General features: G+C 42.5%; 1 protein-coding gene across 1 annotated transcript in view; it reads left to right on the top strand.

Annotated features, from left to right (window-relative positions):
• LOC142138799 (bridge-like lipid transfer protein family member 3A) overlaps positions 1-24,658 on the top strand; it is an 89,659-nt gene that overhangs the window by 55,104 nt on the left and 9,897 nt on the right. Inside the window, exons 18-19 of the mRNA XM_075195758.1 lie at positions 911-1,158; positions 23,986-24,094. Coding sequence (XP_075051859.1) covers positions 911-1,158; positions 23,986-24,094 — 357 coding nt within the window. The remainder of the gene's footprint in view (positions 1-910; positions 1,159-23,985; positions 24,095-24,658) is intronic.

Here is a 24,658-nt window from a genome sequence, read left to right as displayed (position 1 = left end):
TTTTTTTCTTTGTCTAAAGGGTAAATACTTCATGCTCTTACATACGAATGTGCATGCAGGACAGTTCTAGGATGCCCCCCCTCGCAACTCTAAGTCAGACTTTACATTTTATATTTCGTCCCTCAGCACAAAATGGGTTTTTTTGCAAGCACATATTTTGCACCAAGTATCAAGACTTAACACTAGCTCTCATCCCCTTAGTGTCTCAAATTCCAAGAAAATGTGGATCGAAATTTATTACCATATATAAAAAAAAAAGCAACCCTACTAATAGAAATTCAAACTATTCTAAAACATGTTGACTATGCACTCAAGATTTAAATGAATTCAGCACAGTCACACCCAGATATTGGCATAAAGTGATAGAGTGGATTTTATAATCTCCTTACAGAAATGTTAATATATTGGATGACTATACATTTATAAGTACTGATACTCAAACACAAAATATAAAATATTTTTAACACATTATGAAAGGATTATGTCCATTTAATGTTAATAGTGCAATGGGTGTCTGTAATCTGTTGAGAGAATCCTTGGCTGCCAGAGGTCATAAAGACTAAACAAATACCTAATTCACATTTATCACTACATTTTCAATGTATACAGTCTGGACATAAGGACAGCCATGCCATTTCCTACCACAATTATGCATTTAATAAAGGAATATATTTAAATGCAGTCAATGTGTGTGAATATTCATGCAAACAAAAAAAATTACAAATGACAAATTGTGTTTTGCACTCCCAATCAAATATTGAAATACTGAAAAAAGGGAGCAGCATACATAAATTTGAAAAAGAGCACTCACCACTATATACATTTTGTATAAAAGATTTGTTAAACTAGTTCAAGATAGTCTACCATTATCATCTCTGAAAATTATAAAAGCTATATCTTATTTCAACAGGTCTTTTATCAAGTACGCCTGGTTCTTCTTCTCCAAGTCTCATCCTGCATTTTGATCTTGGTCCCACTGCAGCCTACCTCTCTCCACTTGCTGTACATAATGGCTTTTTACAATTATGGATCCAAGACTTTACCTCGGAGATCCCTGTTTCTGCTCTAACTCATATAGGACCATTTCTAGAAGATGAGCAGATTCCTGAAATACTGCCCATGATTATTCAAGTCAAGAACAGCAAGATTATACTCAGAGTGAGTATGTAAACTATACAATATTACCTCACTCTCAAAATCTAGAAGTGTAATGTTTCTACTACAAATATTATTATGTGCAGAATCTGAGCTGGGGCAACATTACTTTAGCAATGTCATTTGGGCCATCCCACCTCCAATCACACATCCCTCTCCCCTAATATATGAAAATATTAAGTAGGATAAAATAAAATTTACTTTTGAGTGCTCTAGAATGATAAATGCATTGGCATTTATAGAGACGATGTTAGATTTCATCTTTTTAATGCACGTGTGTTTTCCATATCTAAAATGTCATATTTTTTCATGCGCTGTGGCTGTACTGATCACTCCACCCTTACGCAGCTCTAGTGAATAACAAATGGACATGAAGTACAAGTCCAATGTCCATTTCATTAGATATTGTTTATGTACTCTTTTCGTGAGTTATTCTGGGGGCTACAGGTACAGACCCACCTCCGGAGGTTAATTAAAAATATCTCTTCCACTGCAGATCATACCCCCAGATGTTACACAAATGGCTAAAAGACTAACTTATGCCCTATACATAGGATATACCAAAACCAGCTTTCAAATGTCCTTCACTCCTTTTGTACGCAGCTTAAGTCTCGGAACGTAAACAGAATTTCTCATACGTCCAATTGGGGGACACTGCTATACATAGGGGTATAGTAGGTGGTAACAGGAATCCAGGCGCTTAAACAGTTAAATCTGTGAGTGTAACTCCACACCTGCTATACCCCCTCCCATAGGAAGGATATGAAGTTTAGTTTTATTACCCTCAGGAGTCAGGTATGTTTTTTAGGGTTCTTGCCCTGAATTTATTTTATTGTATTTTATTTTATTTTTACTAGGGGGGAAATATGCTGGGCTCTGGGATGTCTTCCAAGGGGTGGATAGCCTGCAACCTTCCTTCACCCTGGGTCCCTGAGCCGGGGTGAGTAGCTGACAGCTGTCTCACCTCCAGTACAGTCTGAGGTCATTTTTTCTCTACTTGCCGGCAGAGCAGCTGACAGCTGTGACCGCAGCACACTGACAGCTGCAGCGTTCGCACCCCCTCCCCCCTAGACAACGAGCAGATGCCAGATCAGAGGGGAATACTAGCAGCCACAGCAAGATCTCCATTGACTCGGAGAGTACAGCTGTAGCTGCTGCACACAGCAAGGAAGCACAATATCGGAGGTTTCCTCCGTTTATGCAGACGGCCATTTTACCATGCACAGAAGGAAGGGGAAGGTTGGAACTCCGCTCTCACTTCCTCGTGCCATCAGCAGGGATCTCTCAGCACCATTTCTACTGCAGAGAGCGGACCCTGCTGTGCTCCTCCCCAGGACAGGTTTATTCTCTGTTGGAACACTCTTTTCAGCTAGTTTCTTGTCTCTGGTGGTGTGTGTGTCTTGTTGTGTATAAACTTGCTAGTTTAAAATATGCTTAATATCCATCTAGAAAGGATTTCATATATTGTAAGATTACACAATAGAGGGGATAATAATTTTTCTCCTTCGTCCACTCTAGGGGACACTGCTACCATGCGGTTGTATGGAGTTGGCACTTAAATAGTTAACAACTAAGTTTGCTGCTGACTCCTCCCCTCTGCAACCACACGGACCTCAGTTTTGTTTAAGTGCCCAAGGAGTTGGGCTGTGTTTAGTACTGCTTGGCAGTACTTGCTGTTTAGTTTAGATTTTATTATTTTTCTTGTTCTATTCTAGTAATGTTAGGTGAGGATAAGTGTTGATTAACATTTTTTTCCTCTTAGGTTTCTAATGGAACTATGTTCCGTTTTTATTTAAAAAAGAAAAGAAAAAGACCAACAGAAGAATCTTTAGACTGCGGGCAGTGACAGCGCTATGCGGCTGTCACTGCACTGTCCCAACGGGTCCGGCGCTGCCACGGGCAGAGAGCACTGCACTCTGTTGAGGATCCGCCATGTTGGGAGATGCCAAGTCCCCCGCTGAGGCGGAGGGGGGACTTGGATCTCATAGAACCCTACGAAAGATTTTGAATGGCCATTGATACAGGAGCGCAACACAGTGTGGCAGCCTGGGCTGATAGATGCTTCCTCTGGGTGTTTGAACCATCAGACAGCGGGGAGTGAATGAGAGATTCTCCGGCTGTCGGGGGTATGCTCCGGAGCAGGAGATATTTCCTGTCTGTCATCGCAGTCGAACTTCAGAGACACCTCAGAGAGTTTTACTGCTGCTGACTTCTCAGAATTCATAAAAAAAAACACCAGTGCTGGGAGTGTAAAGGAGACCCCCCTGCTGATTGGTGCACTCCAAAGGCGGGACAAAATTCAGCTAGAGTTTACCTCAGAGGACTCCTAACTGAAATAATGGAGAATCCATCTACTGATGGCTTCCCTTCCTTGACAATTGCACAAAGTACCCCAGTGTGGGAAGTTGTTTATGATTGATAAGTCAGCAGAGTTTTATATATGTATTTTTACCACAGATATTTATATTACTGTTTTGAGGCTATTAGCCAGAGTCAGAACTAGTCTTTATTTTACTATGTTTTTCTCAGTGAAAGTCGCCTAATCTGTTTTTCTTTAAAATAAAAAAAATGAAATGAAAAAAATGGAATATAATGTCTGATAAGAACAAGAATTATTGTGCAGAATTTTATACTTGTTCACAATGCTCTGACAGATTACCTGTGGGGCAAACAGACCAGGGGGCTGTTTGTGCACAGTGTGAAACTGTCCTCAGCAGCTAAGTACCCCACTGGGAAATAACTAGTTAATGAGGCTCCTTGTGGTAATAGAGAGAACACTATCTATATATATATATATATATATATATATATATATATATATATATATATATATATATATATATATATATATATCTACCTACACTTTAGAGTTTTATTATAGAAGTATCTAAAGTAAATGGAGACAGTATTTTACATGCGTGTTCAGTCAATGATTATGAGAAATAAAATTTATTATTCAGAGATTAATTTCCATACTGTTTTGAGACATTAGCCAGGGTCAAAACAAAAGTGATTATACTATTATCTTTGTGGTGTGATTGTTTATGGCCTGTCTGTTTCTTTTTAAATAATAACATATAAAAACTGAGGAGGAGCTTATCCTATAGGACTGCTTCCCCTTCACAAATTTGTATGTTCATTGAAGCCAATTCACGGAACTGGACAGTAGACAGGTGAAGAAACTCCTGAGCAGGTTCATCCGTGTACCTGGATGCAGACTAGGTCTGGCTGTGATCCCATATCGCCGCCTCATAAGCTGTACTCAAGGCCTCTGCTTTACATTTGGCACAATTGTAATGCATAACAGACCCTGTAGCAGCCCCCCTCATAGAGGTTCCATTAGCAGTCATGGTGAAAAAAAAATAAAAAAATTAATAACTGAGGACCAGGTCGTCACCCTACCCAGCTGCTCTGCAGATGCTCCATGGAGAGCAGCCCAGGAAGCACCCACCGCACAGGTAGAGTGCACCGTGGGAACCTGAGGCACAGGTAGATTTTCTACACTCATAAGCAAGCTTAATCATAGATCTGATCTGACGAACAATGGTCTGCTTGGTGGACGGCCAACCTTTCCTATGAAATTCGTAAAGAACAAATTCGTAAAGAACAAAAAAGAGAGTCAGTCCTGCAGCCAGCAGAAGACCTCTCCACATAAACCCGTAAAGCTCGGACCACGTCCAGACTAACAGAGGAAGAAGGCCTAGAAGGAGCAATCTCTTCTCTAAAGGCCGGGACCACTATCTCAGGATTTAAATAAAAAACAGGAACCACCCTAGGGAAGAAAGTAGGTACAGTCCTGTGAACCGTCCTATTCTCATGGAACACCAGATAAAGAACCCTACGGGACAAGGCTCCAAACTTCGACACACGTTGAGTAGATGCAATGACCAGCAAAAACACCACCTTCCACGTCAAGAGACGCAGATCAGCCGACACCGGGTTCAATTGGAGGCCGCTGAAGAACCTCAAAAATGAGGATCCAATCCCACGGGGGCCAACAGAGGAACATTGGGAGGCTGACCGTGAATAACCCCCTGAAGGAAAGTACAAACGTCAGGGAGGAAAGCCAACCAGTGCTGAAAGAAAATAGAAAGCGCAGAGACCTGAACCTTCAAAGAACTCAGCCTTACTTTCATCTCTAACCCATCCTGAAGAAAGGCAAGAAAACGGCTAATCTGAAAAAGGTATGGTTATGACACATCCTTTACACCTTGTGATAGATCTTAGCTGATACCGGCTTCCGAGCGTTTATGAGAGTCTCCACTACCCTGGAAGAGAACCTCCTTGACCGCCAATGGTTGGCTTTAACAGCCACGCCATTAAAACCAGCCGAGGTAAGTCTGTATGGTGTAAATGGTTCTTGACTGAGAAGATCGGGCCTGAGAGGAAAAGCCCAGCCTGACTCTTCCACCAGAAGCAAGATGTTGGCGAATCAGAGCCAACAGAGCCAATTCTGTGCCACCAGAATAATCGGAAAACCTTCCAACAGTACTCGTCTTAGAACCCGCAGAATCATCGGAATTGGTGGAAAGTGCTATCCTAAACAGGAGTCCCACCTCATGGACATTACCTCCACAGCCAGAGAAATTCTGGTACGTGCCCAGAATCTTGGAACCTAGTGATTGTGTCTGGATGCCATCAGATCCAGATCTGGCAGGCCTCATTTCCAAGCTAATTCCTGAAACACCTGAGGATGCAGTTCCCATTCTCCCGGAAGAATTGCATGCTTGCTGAGATAATCTGCTTCAAGTTGTTCACTTCGGGAATAAACTCTGCTGAAATCGCTGGAACGAATTTCTCCACCCACAAGAAGACCACTACCTACATAGCTCCTGCGCTTCTTGTTCCTCCTTGGCAATTTACATATGCCACTGCAGTGACATTTAAGTTGGACTAGTTTTCCTTGAAGGAGAGACTGAGCTCACTGGAGGGCTAACAGCATGGCTCTTAGCTCGAGAACATCTATGGGCCAAAGTGCCTCCCTGTCAGTCCAAAGACCCTGGAGATTAAGCTGGAGAACAACAGCTCCCCAGCCCTTCAGACTGGCATCTGTGGTCACCAGAATCCAAGACCACAGGACAAAATGTCAGCCCATCATCAGAAGCTCTTAAACTTGCCACCATTTCAGAGGTTGAGGAGTCTCCCTGGAGAGTCTTATTTGGTGGGTTTCAAGATGGAAAAAGGGGGACACGACCATTGTCTTAGTAGATTCCACTAGAATGTACGAGAGTGGAAACGACCCTATGGGAGGGTTTTGAACATCGATACCATCAACCGTAGAATCCCCATGGCCAAGCGCATGGAAGGGTGACTCAGGATTAACCGTACAGAGTTGTAGGGATCTGTAGAGAAGGTTCTGGAAAGAGATCTTCTGAAAAACATGGTGTCCATTATTAATCCTAGAAACCTCATCCTCTGTGAGGACATCAATAGGGATTTGGAATAATTGATTATCCAACTGTGTTGCTCCAGAATTCGAATAGACAGGGTCAGATGTTAATAGAGAAAAGGACCTGATAAGTCTATGAGGAGAAAATAGTCCTAATGCGGAATAATGTTTTCTCCCAAAGCACGTAAACGTTCTACAATTACTGCCATGATCTTTGTGAAAACTCTGAGCTGTGGAAAGCTAAAGGGGAACGCTAAATTGATGATGGGAGCTTCTACTGTAAAAACAAAGGACTGATCCCATACGAAACTTGTCTACTCGTAGATGTTCGTTTAGCCCCCTTGAGGTTTAGAATTGATCGAAATGAACCATCCTGTTTGGGCACCAAGAACAGGTTTGAATAAAGCCCTCAGTGTTTCTGCCACTCTGGACATGATCTCCAAGAGACAAATATCTAAGGTAGATGCCGCCCACTGTCGCGTGGAGAGGAAGGTCCCGTGATGCGGATTAGTATTTTTTTATTTTAAGAGCTTGGGATTCGGAAGTCTTCTGGAGTAAGCATCTCTACCCATTTGCAACTGTCCTCGAGATGCAAGGAGTCTACCTCTATTGGCGGGCTGAACTTAATAGCATGTGTTCAGAAGAACGAATTTCAAAAAGACCGAGGTGGTTTAGGGACATTCACCGGCAGGAAAGTACTTTTACCTCCGGTTGCTTGGCTAATCATACTGTCCAGTTCTGGACCAAACAGATAAAAAGTTTCAGTTAAGTGCATATACATGGTATTTGAGAGTTTACATAAATACATATGCATATCTTCTAACTCTACAGGGATAAACCCAGAGTTGTACCCAACACAATCCTGTGCTAATATATATATAACAGAATAATCCTCGCAATAGAAGAATGTCAACAATAAGTTAATAACTATGTGAAGGAATTAGTAAATATTCTAATTGTATAGGTATGTGTAAGGCAAAACTGATGTAAGGTACTCATCCCTCCAGAACCATATCTAGGGCAGAGTACCCGCAGATAGAAAGCAACCTGTCAGTTAAACACAGTATACTGCCGATCAGTGTCTGTGAGGTAAAACTGCTTGGCTGCATCCTTTCAGTTCAATTTTAGCCAAGCTCACAAGGGTAATATCTCACCGTGAGGTAGGTCAACCTTCTAATTCTGTTTCTGCACTACACCAGTCAGATGCACAGTCTGGACTGTTCACTTCAGGAACGTCCCAACTAGAATCCGCTTTAGCACAGACTCTACAGTCTCGGCCCAGGGTTTAGTTGCGGCTACTTCCTCACTGGAACGCTGCTAAGAGACCATCTCCTAAGCGTCGGGCCTCGAAGGAAGCTAAGGATTTAATGTTTCATTAGACGAAGAAGGTGAGGTTCACAGAGATTCTGGGAAAGAGGATTCAGCCAGTGTCGAAGATTCATCCACAGTGCAGGGGGTAGTGGACCTGGTGCTGGGAGTGCGCCAGACATTGGACTTCACTAACCCAAAGGTATCCCGGGAAGCTTGTTTTTCTCTGTTTAAAAGGCAGATTAAACCACTTATTTCCTTTCCCCCATTGCCTCAATTTTCCAGCTGAAGATTTTGACAAATGGGAAATTCTTCCAAGAGTGAATACTCCCATAGCCAGGTTGACTAGAACAACCACTTTACCAGTTGACGGGAATTCACTCAAGGACGCCACGGAAAAGGAATGTGGGGTTTTTTTGTTTTTTGTTTTTTTTTGCTCCAGCTGGTTTATGAAGCAGCTAGTAGCATGTTCATGCCGGCTATGTCCACAGCCTGGGTCAACAAGGCTATTCAAGCATGGGCAGAGCAGCTGTCCACAAGTCTTTGGGATGGAGTCCCTAGTAACAAATTCTGTCACAGAAAACCTCTCTGCGTTAGTCATAGCAGCCAGGTGTTCCTTATGGTTGCGTTTTTGGTCCGCGGACTGGGATTCCAAACACACCTTGGAGGCTGTACCTTTTGAGGGCATCTCCCTATTTGGAACTAAATTAGACCAGCTCATTTCGGAGGCTACGGGAGGTAAAAGCCAATTTTTGCCTGTCACTCATACCAGGCCTAAACAGTCTAGGTTTCGGTCCTTTTGACCCTTCCACAGATCCAGACGATCCCCTGCCAGGGGCCAGTAAAATGCTCCCGCTAGGCATGGTTTCAACATGACGTGATCTCCATACACAGAACTGTAGTGGGGACACGTCTATTGCTTTTTCAGGACAGGTGGCTGGAATCATAATTGGACTCATGGATCAGGGGCATTGGCACAAGGGGGTACGTCATAGACTTACCTGAGGTTAATGGTTGCCATTTTATTACCATGGGTCTTCCAGCCTGCGGTATTCGGCTCAAAGCCCTGCAGATAGCAATCTAGAACTTGCTGGACGCTGGAGTTATCATTCCAGAGGTTTGGAGGTTTACTCAAACCTTTTCCTAGCCCCAAAGCCAGACGACTCTTTTAGACCAATATAACATTTAAAGACTCTGAACTTACAAGTCAGAGTCTAGGTATTCAAGATGGAATTTCTCAGGTCAGTGATAGAGGCCATGTAACAGGGAGAGTTTTTAGCTTCCTTGGATTTAAAGAGCACCTACTTGCACATTCCCATTTGGCAGAGCCATCAGTGCTTATGCTTTGCAGTAAAGGAAAATAATTTCCAATTCCAGGTGTTACCCTTCGGTCTAGCGACTGCTCAGAAGGTCTTTACAAAGGTGATGGCAGTAAAGAAAAGCAATTGCCCCTCGCAGGCGTTTCGGTAATTCCTTATTTGGATGACCTACTTTTGAATGCTCCATGTGCTCAGATCCTGTCACAGCACATCCAGTTGACCAGATCCTTCCTTGGATAATCAACCTGCCAAAGTCATCTCTAATCCCATCGCAGAAGATGCGGTTTCTAGGGTTAGATTTCGACACCAGGTGTCAGTGTTTTCCTTCCGGTAGACTATCGCTCCAGTCCAAGATCAGAAACTTCCTAAGCAAAGGTCAGGTGTCCCTGCTGCGATGCATGAGGATGCTGGGAACAATGGTGTCGGCTTTCGAAGCAGTGCCTTATGCTCAGTTCCATTCTTGAGCACTTCAGTGGGAAATCCTGCGCAAATGGTCAGGCTCTCGCTCACATCTGGGGCGATCCTTTCAGACATGGGAATGGATGATAGTCAACACAGACGCAAGTCTGTCAGTTTGGGGGGAATTCATCTCAACACTCAGTGCCAGGGCCATGATAATGAGAGACATTCTGATTATATTAGCAATATTCATTCCAGGAATGGATAATTGAGAGGCAGATTATCTCAGCCGAAATATAGTGCTTCCAGGAGAATTGTCCCTTCATCCAGATGTCTTCGGTCTCCTGGTTCAACTTGGGTTGTCCAGAAGTAGATCTGATGGCCTTGCAGTTGAACTTCAAAGTTCTCCTATTTTGCTCAAAAAGCAGGGATCCTGCTGCGGGATTCGTGGATGCTCCTGTGATTCCGTGGCGGTTTCATTTAATTTACTTTTTTTCTCCTCTTCCTATGATCCCGAAGGTTCTCAAGAAACTGAAGAGGGAACGGGTGAAGGCCATCTTAGTGGCTCCCGACTGGCCGCTCGGAACCTGATACTCAGATCTGCTAGGCATGGTAGTGGAACCTCCATTCAGACTACCTTTCAGACCAGACTTAATCACTCAGGATCCCCTTCGGTGCCGCTCGTAAGATCGGTTGACTTTAAGGGCTTGGCTATTGAGACCATGATTCTGAAAGCCAAGGGTTTTTTCAACTAAAGTAGTTAAGACCATGATCAAGGCTAGGGAGCCTTCATCGGCAGCCAGTTATTGGAACATGGAAAACGTATGTATTATGGTGTGAATCAAATCACTTTCACACTTCCCGTTTCAAGCTCTCTAGGTTGCTGGTTTGGACAAGGGTTTGCGTTTAGCCTCGTTAAAATCACAGGTTTCAGCATTGTCTAGTTATTTCCAGCGAAAACTGTCCTACCTGCCAGAAGTTCACACCTTCTTACAGCTTCATATATTGCCTTCATTCATTCATCCTGTCTAGCCGTGGAACTTGAATTTGGTTCTCCAGGCATTGATTAAAGAGCCATTTGAGCCTTTACAGTCTGTGGAGTTCTATTACCTTGGAAGGTGGCGTTTCTTTTTGTCTTCAGCATGCTGGGTCTCTGATTTGGGGGCTTTATCTTGTTCTCCTCCCCCTTCCTTATTTGGTTTTTACCCCTAAGGATGTTTCCCGCTTTCATATAAATCATGAAATTGTTGTCCCTGCTTTTTCTCAAAGTTCTAGGTCACTAGATCAGTCCTTGTTGCTTCCAGATTTGGTCAGGACCCTTGGGTACTATGTGGACCACACAGCCAAATTGCGCAAAAGCGACAGATCTTTTTGTGCTTTATGATGTGGAGAAACAAGGTTGTCCTGCTTTTAAGGTCTCTTTAACTCAGTGGATTATCTTCACCAGCAAGTTAGATTACTCGAGGTCATATAAGCCGTTGCTGGGAGGTTTGTCGTCTCATTCCACTAGGACTGTGGGTGCTTCCTGGGCGGCGCGTCACGGAGCTTCTGCTGAACAGCTGTGCTGGGTGGCTACGTGAAAATCTGTTCACACATTTGTAAAATTCTATAGGTTACAAGGCTTTGCATCACAGGATGCCAGCTTTGGCCGTAGGGTTCTGCATGCAGCCGTGTCAGAGCACTCCCTCCCTTAGGGGACAGCTTTGGTAGGTCCCCTATGTATCGCAGTGTCCCCCAATTGGACGTATGAGAAAATAGGATTTTTGTATTTACTGTAAAATCCCTTTTTCCGTAGTCCATGGGTTCTGAATGTTATATGGTTGACTGTGTTGTTGTTGGTTAGTTAACCCTATATGGCTTCATTCAGGCTTTGTTGGACATAGACTGAATATCCTTCCTATGGGAGTTTCTACTTCTTCTTATATTCCTACTCTACCTCCTGTCCTCTTGATCCCATACCCTCACAAATTGGTAGGTCCTTGTCTCGTGTGCTCATTCCATCTCTCACTAAAATCTGTAATCTGTCTCTCTACTGGTATCTTTCTATCACTGCTCAAGCACACAGTGTTTACTCCTATTCTCAAAAAAACAGAATTGTGACCCAAACTCTCTCTCATATTACCATCCCATTTCTCAGCTCCTATGCCCCTCCAAACTTCTTGAGAGAATTGCCTACACTCTTCTCACACGTTTCCTTTTTTGCAAACAACCTATTGGAGCCTCTTCAATCATGCTTTCACACTCCACAGAGACTGCGCTGACCAAGGTTGTCAATGATCTGATCACAGCTAAAACTAAAGGTGATTACTCTCTTCTAATTCTCCTGGATCTCTCTGCCGCATTCGATACTGTTGACCACTCTTTCCTCACACAGACACTAAAATCCCTAGGTCTTGGTCTTCAAGTCACTGTCCTATCCTGTTCTTCCTACCTGTCTAATCGCTCTTTCAGTGTTAATTTCTCTGGAACAACCTCCACTCTGCTTCCTTTATCAGTTGAAGTACCACAAGGCTCAGTCCTAGGTCCTCTGCTATTCTCTACACTACTTTTCTTGGAAAACTAATAAGCTCCATTTGATTTCAGTATTATCTCTATGCGGATGATGCACAAAAATGTATCTATTCTCTCCTGATCTCTCAACATCTGTGTTGTCTCGCGTTACTGACTGTCTTTCTGTCAATTCATATTGGATATCTTCTCGACAACTCAAACTCAATCTTTCAAAAACAGAATTAATAATATTCCCACCCAACATTAGAAGCTTCCTGTCTGACATTTCTATTTCTGTTAACAACATGACCATAAATCTCACCCCGCAAGCTCGCTGCCTAGGTGTAATCCTTAACTCGCAACCATCATTTGTACCCCACATCAACTCTATATTTACACCATGCTGCATACATCTAAAAAACATTTCCAGAATATGTACATATCTCACACAAGACATTGCAACTTTAATTCATGCACTCATCATCTCCCGCATTGACTATTGTAATACGTTCCTTACTGGTCTTCCCAAAATCAGACTTGAGCCCCTACAATCTATTTTGCACACAGCGGCTAGATTGATTACATCTCCTCACTTGTCTCAAAATATATCCCAACTCGACCGACACCTCCGTTCTACACAAGATCTGCGTCTCTTCCACTCTCATCACTTCTTCCCATTCTCGGTTACAGGACTTTTTTTGGGCTGCACACACTTTATGGAATTCACTCCCTCGCACAAGAAGACTTTCCTCTAGTCTTCAAACATTCAAGAATTCTCTGAAAACCCACCTCTTCAGACAAGCTTATAATATTCCTCTACCACCCTCTTAAACTCCCTGGGTTACTCTATTATCACCCTCTACACAGCTAACACAAGAAAAACAACCCTCTGCAACCTGTGCATTCTAGCTGGACAAATATTCAATATGATGTAGCACTTACCATTGTGTATCAAACCATTGTTTCATAGATTGTAAGCTTGTGAGCAGGGCCCTCTTGCATCTCTGTATGTATTACCCAGTATGGTTTTATTACTATTTGTTCCCAATTGTGAAGCGCTACAGTATCTGCTGACGCTATATAAATAAATGATGATGATGGGAGGGGTATAGCAGGGGTGGAGTTACACTTACAGATTTAATTGTTTAAGTGCCTGGACTCCTGTTACCACCTACTTTACCCCTGTGTATCGCAGTGTCCTCCAATGGACTACGAGAAAGGGATTTTACGGTAAGTACAAAAATCCTATTTTTCTCTTCAGACTCCCTGGCAGCCATGACCATTGGGTTTCTTCCCTATTTAGCTGAGCATATGCAGTAAAGAAAACACCTGAGGCTATATGATTTGACTCCTCCTCTTGCTCAGTGTTCTTTTTTCCTGTCTTGCACATGTATGTAGACAGAGGAGTATATAGTGTAGTGAGTATTTGATATTTTCACAATGTGGGACTTGCCTGTATGCCCGGGACAAGATCCGAAGGGCCTTGGAGTTCTCACCATCAATTAGCTTAAATCGTTTTAAAGGGGAGAAAGATTTTACATCTGTTCACTAGAAAGTTACAATTGGCAAAAGTTCTTGAACATGGTAGATCAGAAATACCACAAATGATTGAAAATGAAGGATCCGTCCTACGGTTTACATCGGATAATAGGATTAGGCTAATGTGATATGTAATTTTTGTAAATTCGAGAACAGTTCGTAGATGAACAGCCAATAATAGAAGGTCAGGAAATGAAGATTTCAAGATCAATTTCTGAAATTAAATCTCCTTTCCTTCCGAATGAAAGTATTTGTCCTCCGATCAATGTATTTGAGAGCATGGTATCAAGTGATTTGGATGAATTGAAAGCTAATCCTTAAAGGAGGAAAGATGATAACTTGAGAGAAGATGAGAGAAAAGTTTTGAAATGACAAAATCAGAATCCCCACCATATGCCTAAAATACACAAAAATATGAGGGTACCACCTAGAAGACTGATTTTATTGAGAATTGGAGGCCTGATTGAGCAAGCCAGCATCTTTGTGGATATACTCCTAGGGAAATATGTTACTTCCTTGCCCTCATATGTTAAAGACACAATGGACATTTTTAAAATACTGCACGGAATAGTACTTGGCCCCGAGATATGGCTAATAACTTTTGATGTTGAATTACTGTATACCAGCTATAAACATGAGATGGGTATCCAAGTTGTAGAATTTTTTCCTACAGGCAGAGTGATCCAGCATTTGGTATGTTTTTGGTGGCGCTTGTGGGTTTTGTTTTGAAAAAGATTTCTTTAATTTTTGAGGACAAATTTTATTTTCATGTGTGGGACACGGCAGTGGGAGTGGCCTGTGCCCTGACCTTTGCAAATCTATATTTGGGGAGATGGGAAAGCAAACAGCGTTCAACAATAATTTAACGGAATATATTGACATAACGCATCCAAATAATTAGTCTATTGATGTCCTAATTTTCTGGAGGGGGGTTCACAAATCCATTGCAAAATGTATTGATATCCTAAATACTAATAACAATTTAAAGTTAACTTATGAAATGGACAAAGAAGATATTAACTTTCTAGATATAACCATAAGGATAACACAAGAGGGCAAGTTGAAAACTGATTTATTTAGGAAAAAGACGGCAACCAGCAGTATAATACATAATAATAGCTCTCATTTCCCACCAGTTATCAAGAACATACCGAAAGGTGAATTCTTAAGTTTAAAATGTAACTGTATGGATCTAAATGTTTGCCAGAATAGAGCTGATTAACTATGCATGAGATTATTTTAATGAGGATATAGTAAAAGAGCTATAAAAAAAAAAGGCTTTGAATCAGGTCAAAATGAGGGACCGGAATGAACTCCTATATCCGAAGATATAGGGTACATGGTGTCAAAAGGAAAAGGAGCTGCATTTAAATATACAGGAAATAAGAGCAGTTGTTAAGGCAGTTATTTTAAATTTTCTTACATTTTCACTTGTCCTTACACCATGCGCAACTCCAGGTGTTCTCACATGAAACAATGGTAGTATTCATAAAAAAACAGGGAGATTACGGAAGTACAGTTATTATGAAAGAGCTAAAACAAATCATGACTTGGGCAGAATGCAACATAAGTTCTCCCTCAGCTTTTCATGTAGCCGGCATTACCCTATACAATAAAAACAATACCCAATACCTATGTCCTACTAACCAAAACAGTCCACATATCCAACACAGAACGGGACTATAAAATCGCTGACACATTCTCATTTACATCCTCCAATGTGGTGTACATGATACAGTGTACAAGGTGCCCTGAGGGAATCTAAGCAGAAACTGCAATCCAGGATGAATCTACAGACACACAATAAACAAGATTCTGGACACCCCAGTTGGTAAACACGTATCTGGACAAGGACACCGTATGACAGATTTAAAAGTCTTAATACTGAAAGTTTTTTTTAAAAAAATGACAGGGAGAGAAAAATCTGGGAATTCAAGCTGATAAGAACATTTCAGTCATTAACTCAAGGACTCAACCTAACACCTGGATTTATGACCCACTACATGGACACACACTACACACCCCACAGCAGAGTGACTCTAGGGGGTATATTTACTAAACTGCGGGTTTGAAAAAGTGGAGATGTTGCCTATAGCAACCAATCAGATTCTAGCTGTCATTTTGTATAATGCACTAAATAAATGACAGCTAGAATCTGATTGGTTGCTATAGGCAACAACTCCACTTTTCCAAACCTGCAGTTTAGTAAATATACCCCTAGATCTCTGAACTCCTAGGACTTTTCCTCTTCCATCCATAATGAAAACCTCAGTTTTATTACTTTAACTTATCTTAATGATGTATCCCCCCCCCCCCCCATACAAATTGCTTGATGTAACATCTCGTAAATGTTGTGCCCTTTTCTCAGTCAATCATTTGTAAACCAGCCTGATGAATCGGCCTCTGTGCTCTGAAAGCTAGCAAATATCAAAACATACATAATTTTTCTGGCACAGTACTGCAATTAAAAAATGTTTTTTGTTTTTTTTTGCTACACATTCATGTAGCTGGCAAAAATTATTACTATTATCAGAGATTTGTAAGCCCCCACAGAGCCGAACAGTAGGAAAAACAGGACATACATTAAACAGGAAAATAGAAGATAGACAAATTAAATGCAGAAATGAAAACAAAAGTTAGGGAGGGACCTGCTCATGAGAGAGCTTACATTCTAAATTGAAGAAGGCACAGCTAAAAGAAGAGCAAGTGTAGCTCAGAGTGGAGATTGTGTCAGTTGTGATGGTGCATTAGTGTGAGTAGTATCGGCGAGAGTAGGGTAAGCTCTAATAGGTAGATGGATTTTCAGAGAACGTCTAAAGATTTCTAGGCTGTGGATAAGTCTGGGTGTGGTAGGGAATCCCATAAATTGGTAGCGGCATGGGAGAAGTCTTGTAGGTGGGAGTGAGAGGTGGTTACCAGAGTGCAGGTGCATGTCAGACATAGGTCTGAGACGGAAAGTATTTTTATATGAAATTTGAGTTGTATGAAGGGGTGGAGTTGTTGAGGGCTTTGTAGGTAAGGTCACTAATTTGAATTGTATTCTGGTGGACACAGGGAGTCAGTGCAAGGAAATGGTGTGGCAGATGTGCAGCTGTATGAGAGGGAAATCAGTCTTGCATCTCCATTTATGATGGATTGAAATGGCTATAGCTGGATGACGGGAATGCCATATAGCAGGAGATTGTAGTTGTCAAGAGAAGATATAAGAAAATCAATAATAGTTTTGGTAGCAGACACTAACGAAGCATTCAATAGGTGTACCAGGAAAGAACGGTGTCGCAAAGGAAAATGAAGTGACGATTATGTAGGAGTAGAGCGTGATCAGCATTGCATAAGCAGCAGAGCGGTCCAGGTGGATGAGTATGGAGAAATGACCCTTAGACTTTGTTGTTAGTAGAACATTGATCACTTTTGTGAGAGCAGTTTTAGTAGAATGTTGGGGACAGAAGCCTGAATGCAGAGAGTCAAGATTTGAGTGAGAGGAGAGAAATTGAGATAGTTGGTTGTACACAAGTCACTCAAGTAGTTTGGAGGTAAAGGGGAGGAGAAAAATAGGGTGCGAGTTGGATAGAGAGGCTGGTTCAAGAGATGGTTTCTTTAGAATGGCTGAGATGAGCGCATGTTTAAAGAAGTATAAAAATGTGTCAGAGAAGAGAGACAGATTGAAGAGGTGAGCTAGGGGTGGGTGAGGAAATGGAGAAGTTGGGAGGAAATAGGGCTGAAGAGACAGGTTGAACGGTGAGATGATGATACTTTGTCTTCGGTTACTGAAGAGAATTAATTGGTGGGTTAGGCAGTGTAGGAGAAGGTGGGTCTAGTGTGTGAAATTTGACATGAGGAAATAGCTTGTCAAATGGTGTTGATTTTGTCTTTGAAGTACTTGGCAAAAGCATGGGGTGTGAGGGAGATGGTGCAGGTGGGCAGAGAAAAGAGTTGAAGGTGGCAAGAAATGACATGGGTTAGAAAATTGAGTGGATATTAGAGATTGGAAGTATGTTTGGCAATTGCTGTAAGATGGATGAATTTAGAGCGGAGGGACGATAAATCGGGATAGGACGAGACTTCGTCAAGTGGCGCCCAGCAGTGCGGGAGAACTTTTGCAGTTAGCAGGGTTGTTGAGCGGGCTATGGTTTCTCATTGGAGATGATCTGGTGGCTGGAGCTGCAATATCTAGAGCTAAAGTGACTGTTTTGTTGTAGAAAGAAGCAGCCTGATTAGGGCAGGACAGGGCAGTCATAGAAGTAAGTATTTGTGTTAGTGAAAATGAGAAGTGGCGGCTTGGATCAGGATTTCGTAGGTGGTGCTGTGTACATTAGGATTTGGGAGAAGGGGGGGCATGAGGTAAGGCTGAAGGAAAGGAGGTTGTGGTCAGAGTGTGGGAAGGCAAAGTTTGAGAAACTACAGATTGAGCAGTAGTGGGAGAATACATGGTCAAATGAGTGTTCATCACAGTGGGTGAAAGAGAAGGCCCACTGGGAGAGAACAAAGGAAGTTTTTGTGACTGCAAAATAAACTTTAAAGCATAAGGAAGTGAGTCAAGCAGCAAGGTTGTCAAGGATTTGGGAACTGGACCTGGGGACAACGATAAATGAGAGCGTCCTTCGAGGAAACAAAGTTAACAGGAAAACATCACCTGTTTTTCACGGTCATTCAATCTGGGGGACACTTCAATCATGGCGACATGGACACTTCAATCATAAAGGCAAGGCTGGAGCTGAGCACTTAGAAGTTAGTCAAAGGAAAAGCTCTTCCCATCTATATCCCCTTGCTGTGGTCACTGTCGCAGTCTATTGCTGACCATCGCTGTGACAGAAGGTGGTGTGTGAGAATCCTTATATTTTACCCAAGCCCAGGGCTCCTGAACTTGATGGTTCTCTTCAGGGTAACAGCTCTTGGTTTCCAATGGATCCCGCGGTGGGGGCATTTTTTGAGCCCTCTTGGGTTAAGTTCCTGGAAAGTTTTAGGCCAAGCACAGGTTTCTTCCTCTCTGGAAAAGTAATAGATTCTTTCTCTTTTATTCAAAAGCTGTGTAAATGTCCTAACCACTTTAGAGAGAACTCTGATACAGAGTTTTCTTCCCAAGAGGAAGGGGAGCTGTTGGGGAACTCTGATTATGACGACTGCGCCAGTTTAGCATACAAGGGTGTACGACTTGGTCATGGCATGCACAAGAATCTTAACATTCAGGATTCGGGGGACTCTTTTATATTCCTGAAGTTTACTATGTAAAGAAAAAGTGCACTACTTCTTTACGTTCTTCTCTTCATTTGTTCGTGATATTTGGGGAACTGTGGGCTAGACCAGATAAGAAATTCCAGATTCCATAGTGGTTCCCACTAGTTTAACCCTTTCCAGTTGAGGATACAACAAGGAGGGAATTTCTTCTAAAGTTGACATGCCTGTGGCATTCCTACCCAAATCTAACACTTTTCCAGCTCTGGGGGCTCCTTTTATTAAGAACAATACAGACCACAAGTCTGAAAGCATTTTAAAATCCATCTACATTGTAGCAGGTGTGGGCCAAAATCCTACCCTGGCTTCTACATGTGTCAGCAAGATTATTGAGAAATGGTCAGAACAAGTGATCGAGGATCTTCAGTCAGACACACCAGCTTGTTCCCCCTGGATTCTAAGATTTCCGCATGGGCGGTTGCCGCCAGACAGCTCAGATCTTGGGACACTGATGTTGACTCCCAAGAGAACTCTGGAGTACTTACCATTTGATGGTAAGGCTCTTTCTAGCCCAGAGATAGATAAAATTATTAGTCAGACACTGGGAGGGAAGGCTCCCAGGTCCAAGGTACTGAGTTTATGGTCCTTTTATCTTTTCATTTTCCCATCGGTGACTTCTCTAAACAAAGGCAATGGGTCAGTGCTTTACCCGTGAAGGGGTTAGCAGAAGGGAAACTGTGTGCATGGGCCTCCAAGCTCCCAGTTTCCAAGCCCTCTTATCATCCAACGGCATGACAGGTTCTTTCCACGGAGTCATATCTGTGTTGGAGCTTTCCTTCTGCGTTTCCAGAGACTCATCCTTAGATTCCTGAGGAAGGGACATTGTAGGGAGAGGCTATCTCACAGACCTCGTAGGTTCTGCACCCAGTCAGTTTTTTTCCTCTGGGCTTCCAGGAGAAAGGTCCAAAAGACTGGCTCTCAGGGAGGCCATTCTATGTCTGCTGCCATCAGAGCTTCTTCCAGTTCCAGAAACACACAAAATCCAGCGACTTTACTCCAATTTTTCCTGGTTCAGAAACCAGACAGGACTTTTTCGACTCATCTTGAACCTGAAATCCCTAAACATCAGACTTCAGTTGGGTGGGCTCAGGATGGAGTCAGTCGGTCATTCAAAGTTGTACAATATGCACACTTCTATTCCGCACCTTTCAGGACAACATTTTGAGAAAGTGTCCCCAAATTCAATTTGTGCTAAGCCACTCAATTCGTCATGCTGTCACCTCAGAAAGGTCAGTCCCTATTGTGGCTTAGGGAGACATCATGAACAGGGGCCACCTATTTACATCTGAACTGGACCCTTATGATGAAGGATGCCAACCTTCAAGGTTGGCGGGCAGTGATGTTACATCTATGGCTTCATGGTCTCTGGTCCAGTGAGGGGTCAAAGCTCCTCATCAACATTCTAGAGCTATGACAAACACTTTTATGCAGGCTCGCACTTGGTCAGCAGGCCTATTTGCATTCAATCAGAAAACGGCACAGCAGTGGCATATATTCAGCGGCCACCTGTAGCACACTAGTGATGAGGGAGTCAGTCAGGATCTTGGCATGGGTAGAACATCATGTTATGGGATACCAGTAGTTTATATCCCTGAGATGGAGAACTTTAGCAGAAATATAATTCTCCCAGGAGAAAGATCTTTCCATATAAGAAGTGTTTCATCAGATCACGGAAAGGTGGGATCAGCCAGAGGTCAACATGATGGCCTCCCGACTGAACCAGAAGATAGGTTTTGTTCCAGAATTAGAGATCCTCTGTAAACACATTGCCAGTGCCGTGGGACTTTCTTCTTCATTTTTACCTCAATAGCCATGCTTCCTTGTGTCCTTAAAAAGGAGAAGGAAGATGCTCCAGTGATGTTAGTGGGGCCAAATTGTCCAAAAAGAGCTTGGTAGGACGGCATAGTAGATATGGCTGGGGGGGGGGGGGGGTCAGGATAGCACTTCATCAAAAGGAGGATATTCTCTTTCGAGTACCCTTTCTACACCAGGACCTAGCTCGTCTGGCTTTAATGGCACAGCTGTTGAGGTTGGGATTCTGAGATCTAAGGGTCTCTCTGAGAATGTAGTTAAGACTATGTTAAAAGCCAGGAAACTTCTCAGTAAAAACTATCCTAGAATATGGAAGACTTGTGTACTCTGTTGTGAGTGGAAAGGGTGCCATGCTTCAACATTCAGACTTTCTTGCCTTTTTTTTCTTAAGGATGCCGATAGTGGTCTGAGACAGAATTCCATAAATCTGAGGGGGTATATTTATTAAACTGCTGGTTTGAAAAAGTGGAGATGTGGCCTATAGCAACCAATCAGTCTTATATCTGTTCAGGTAAGCAAGTGGCAGAAAATATCTCTGCTCACTCTATCAGATCACTAAGTTTCTTGGGTGGCCCATCTTGGGGCCTCAACTGAGTAGTTATGAAAGGCAGCAACCTGTTCCTCCATCCATACTTTTACAAAGTTCTAACTTTTTAACATTGTTGTGTGCATGGATGCCAACTTTGGACAAACGCTTTTGTGCACACCAGTGTTAGCGCCTACCCTACCATAGTGGCAGCGTTAGAACATCCTGCTGCTGTCTGGAAGCACGGGGCTAAGTACCTCTTTATTATTAGAGAATCTGCAGTTGCTTTGTAAATCTCTATTTTGTGTGTGGGAGATAGTTAGAGACTCTTTTTTGTCTGTTACTGTGTTTGCTTAAATTGAGGGACTTTTCTAAGGGATCTATACCAGAAAATGCATATTTTAGTTCAGATTCTGTCATGGTCTGTTGATTTAATATACGCTGTCTACCATGTCTGAAAAAGGGACAAGTTTAAGGCTAAAGCTGGAGGAGGCATGTCCGTTTTGTGATTCACCTGTTATAATGCCAGAAAAAAATATTTATTGGACGGCAGGAATCAGATGCCCGGTGTGCAGCCTGTGGAGAACCGTGACTTGCGCACCGGAGAAGGATGCATCAGACATGGTGGAACCTGCTTGGGGGCGCTATCCCTAGCTCAGTCTATTGTTGAGTGAACTAAATTGACTGCACTTCTTTCAGATGTCGGTGTGAATCCCTCTTTGCCTCTTTCTGCAGCTGTGTCTGCAGTAGACACAATCTCACTGGAGACGGTCTCTTAGGCGGTGACTGCAACTATGGTCCGGGATATAAAAGCCTGGGCCAAGATACTGTAAAAATCTGTTCTGGAGCTGGCAAGGATATCCTCTTCTTAGAAAAGCTCTTTGGGGCTCCTAAAGCTGAGACGCCACAAAAACGCTAACCGTTCTCTTAGATAAAAAAATCTGATCTGTAATTCTCTTCAGAGCAAGAGGGGGAGATTTCTGGGTGACTCAGATCCAGAGGATCCTCTGGTATTTGAATGTAAATCCTTTGGAGGCCAGGGCATTTTAAGTTGGTTTTGGCAGTACATCAGGCTTTCAGACATTATTAGAGGTGGATGACTTCTGGAGTGTCCTTACTTAAAAGAAGGAAGAAATGAGTTGAAAGAGCAATTTATGCATCTTAATACCTGTCACAGCTCTGGATGCAGCTTCTACCAGTTCTGGGATCTAGGTCCTGGCTGTAGTTGCCAGATGAGCATTTTGTCTCCAGTCCTGAGTCCAAGAAATCTTGGGAAGCCCTTCCGTTCTTTTGGGGCCTGAGCTTGGCAATGATCTGTCAGGCTACTGGGAGAAAGAGTCCTTTTTTCACGATCAACCTGAGAAAAGGGATAGAGGTTCTGTTCCTTTTGGGCCTCATTTTGTCCGAAAGCCTCTTTGTGTGATCACTTCATTATAGAATGCAGGGGGTCAGCACAGGGGACGACAGCAGTGGCGGAACATCCATTGGTGCAGCAGGTGCGGTGCACCAGGGCCCATGGGGAACTAGTGAGCTGTGGGCCCTTGTTCCCTCCTCCCCAGTTTCGCCTCTGGACGACAGGACTGGGTGTCCTGGTGCCCAGGACTTGAGCCCTCTACGAAATATACTGTATGACAGCCTCCTCCCCATTCAGCTCAGGCTGCAGTAGGAAGCTCGCTTGTTTTTACTCTGGGACATGTGAAGAGCCTCCTCTTCAGACCTCTGGGTAACAGATTTCTTTCCTCTAGCTTCCAAATAAAATTTGTGAGAGCCAGCTGATTTGCCTTTTTATCAGAAAAGAGGAGTTTTGTACTTCATGTTGAATCTATTTCTCTAAATCCATTTGGGTGTCACTGTACTCCCACCCTTTGGTCTTTGTTCAGTTCTGTGTGTTGTTTGAACTGTGTGTTTTTGTTAATTTTCCCCCTATCCGTTGGGATTTTGCAAGTTGTGAACAGAGGATCACTGAGGTGGGGAAAGAGGCGTTTCTGCTCAGTTCAGAAGTTAACCCTTAAGTGCCAGCTCCTGCACCCTCACTGCAATCCCAAGGTGGCATTGTCCCCAGGATTGATATGGATAAATGGATTTAACTTGAGTACAAAAACCCCCTGATTTCTCACCAGCATGGAAAGTTTTGAAAGAAAACAGTCTCTTTTATTTTTTCAGAATAATGCCCAAGGACCAAAGATTCAGACTGCGGAGGCTTTGACATGTTGTCATTCACTTGTTGCCTGTTTTGGGGATTGTGGTTCTTGTACAACAGCGACATATAAACTCATCTGACCAACATTGTTTATTTCCCCGATGTTTCTATGCCATAAATTGTTCCTTTTAGGAAAGTAAAGGTCAGCGTAGCACCGTTAGAGAGAAACAGGTCAGGTGAATGGAGTATAGAGAGCAAGGTTTTTTTCTTTCGAATACCTTCTTTAACAAGTGATCCCCTCTCCAGGCTTTATTCTGGGGGGGTTTAAAACTTCTAGCAGTGGATAAATAGGAAGCTCATTGATAGCACCTTTAAGGTTTAGGGAAAAAAATTCTGCTCTGATTAGGTGCAAAGATCCCCTGCCAAAGTCTGTTACAGGTTTGTGTATTTGAGGGAGCACCGATTTTAAGTAAGATTTTTTGTTTTTAATTATTATTGGGTTTTTTTTTAAAGCTCACATAATTTTTTGTTGTCCTTTTGACTTTGATTCCTACTTTTTGATTTAAACTGTATCAATAAAAACTAAAACTGCAAACAGTTACCAGCCAGTAACCTTTTTGCTTGCATGACTATCTAAAGCAATCATTTAAAAGATGTCTTTATTAATGTTTAACAGGATGATGGGCCACGTGTTTACCCCTCTCCAGTTCTTCCTGAGCCAGTTGCCTTCAGTGTGAAAAACCTGAAAGTGCAACGGCAAGAGGATGGTGTTTTCTGCCTAATAGGTAGGTATTAAGCTAAATGCCTAGCTTAAGGTCTTAACCTTCTTAGCTACCTCAATCCTAAAGGGGTGTTGTCTCATAAGTATTTTCTAGACATTTACTAGCATAGAGTTTATTAATGGATAGCAGACCAATATGTCCTTACTGAAAAATAGGATATGCAAATAAACTGCTTGGCCCAAGAATTATTTTATTTTTTTCCGCATCCTTTTTCATTCATACACATTGGTTTCTAGGCTAGATGAAATTGCTTGTAGCATAAAGTAGTCATTTTTCTACGATCATGAAACCTCCATTATGATCCTGCTGCTAATGCATAATTGAAAATAATTATTATGTCTGTGCCAAGCCTGCCATGATGATTAAAATGACCTTACTATAGGAAGACGTTTTCCCATGTTCTTTTTTTTTATGATCCAAGAAGTAGGACACGTAAACGGTTTACTTTAAAATATCTAATAATTTAATGTGGTGTATTTGATTATAAGTGATGATAGATACAATTGGTAAATAGAAATGTATAGAAGTAAATGGGATATTTCATTGTTTACCCATTGAGGGTGGGCT

Source organism: Mixophyes fleayi, chromosome 2 (assembly GCF_038048845.1).
Source record: "Mixophyes fleayi isolate aMixFle1 chromosome 2, aMixFle1.hap1, whole genome shotgun sequence".
In the NCBI taxonomy this organism is placed as follows: Eukaryota; Metazoa; Chordata; class Amphibia; order Anura; family Limnodynastidae; genus Mixophyes; species Mixophyes fleayi.
Note: the sequence above shows the minus strand (reverse complement) of the source record. Positions and strands in the feature narration are given on the sequence as shown.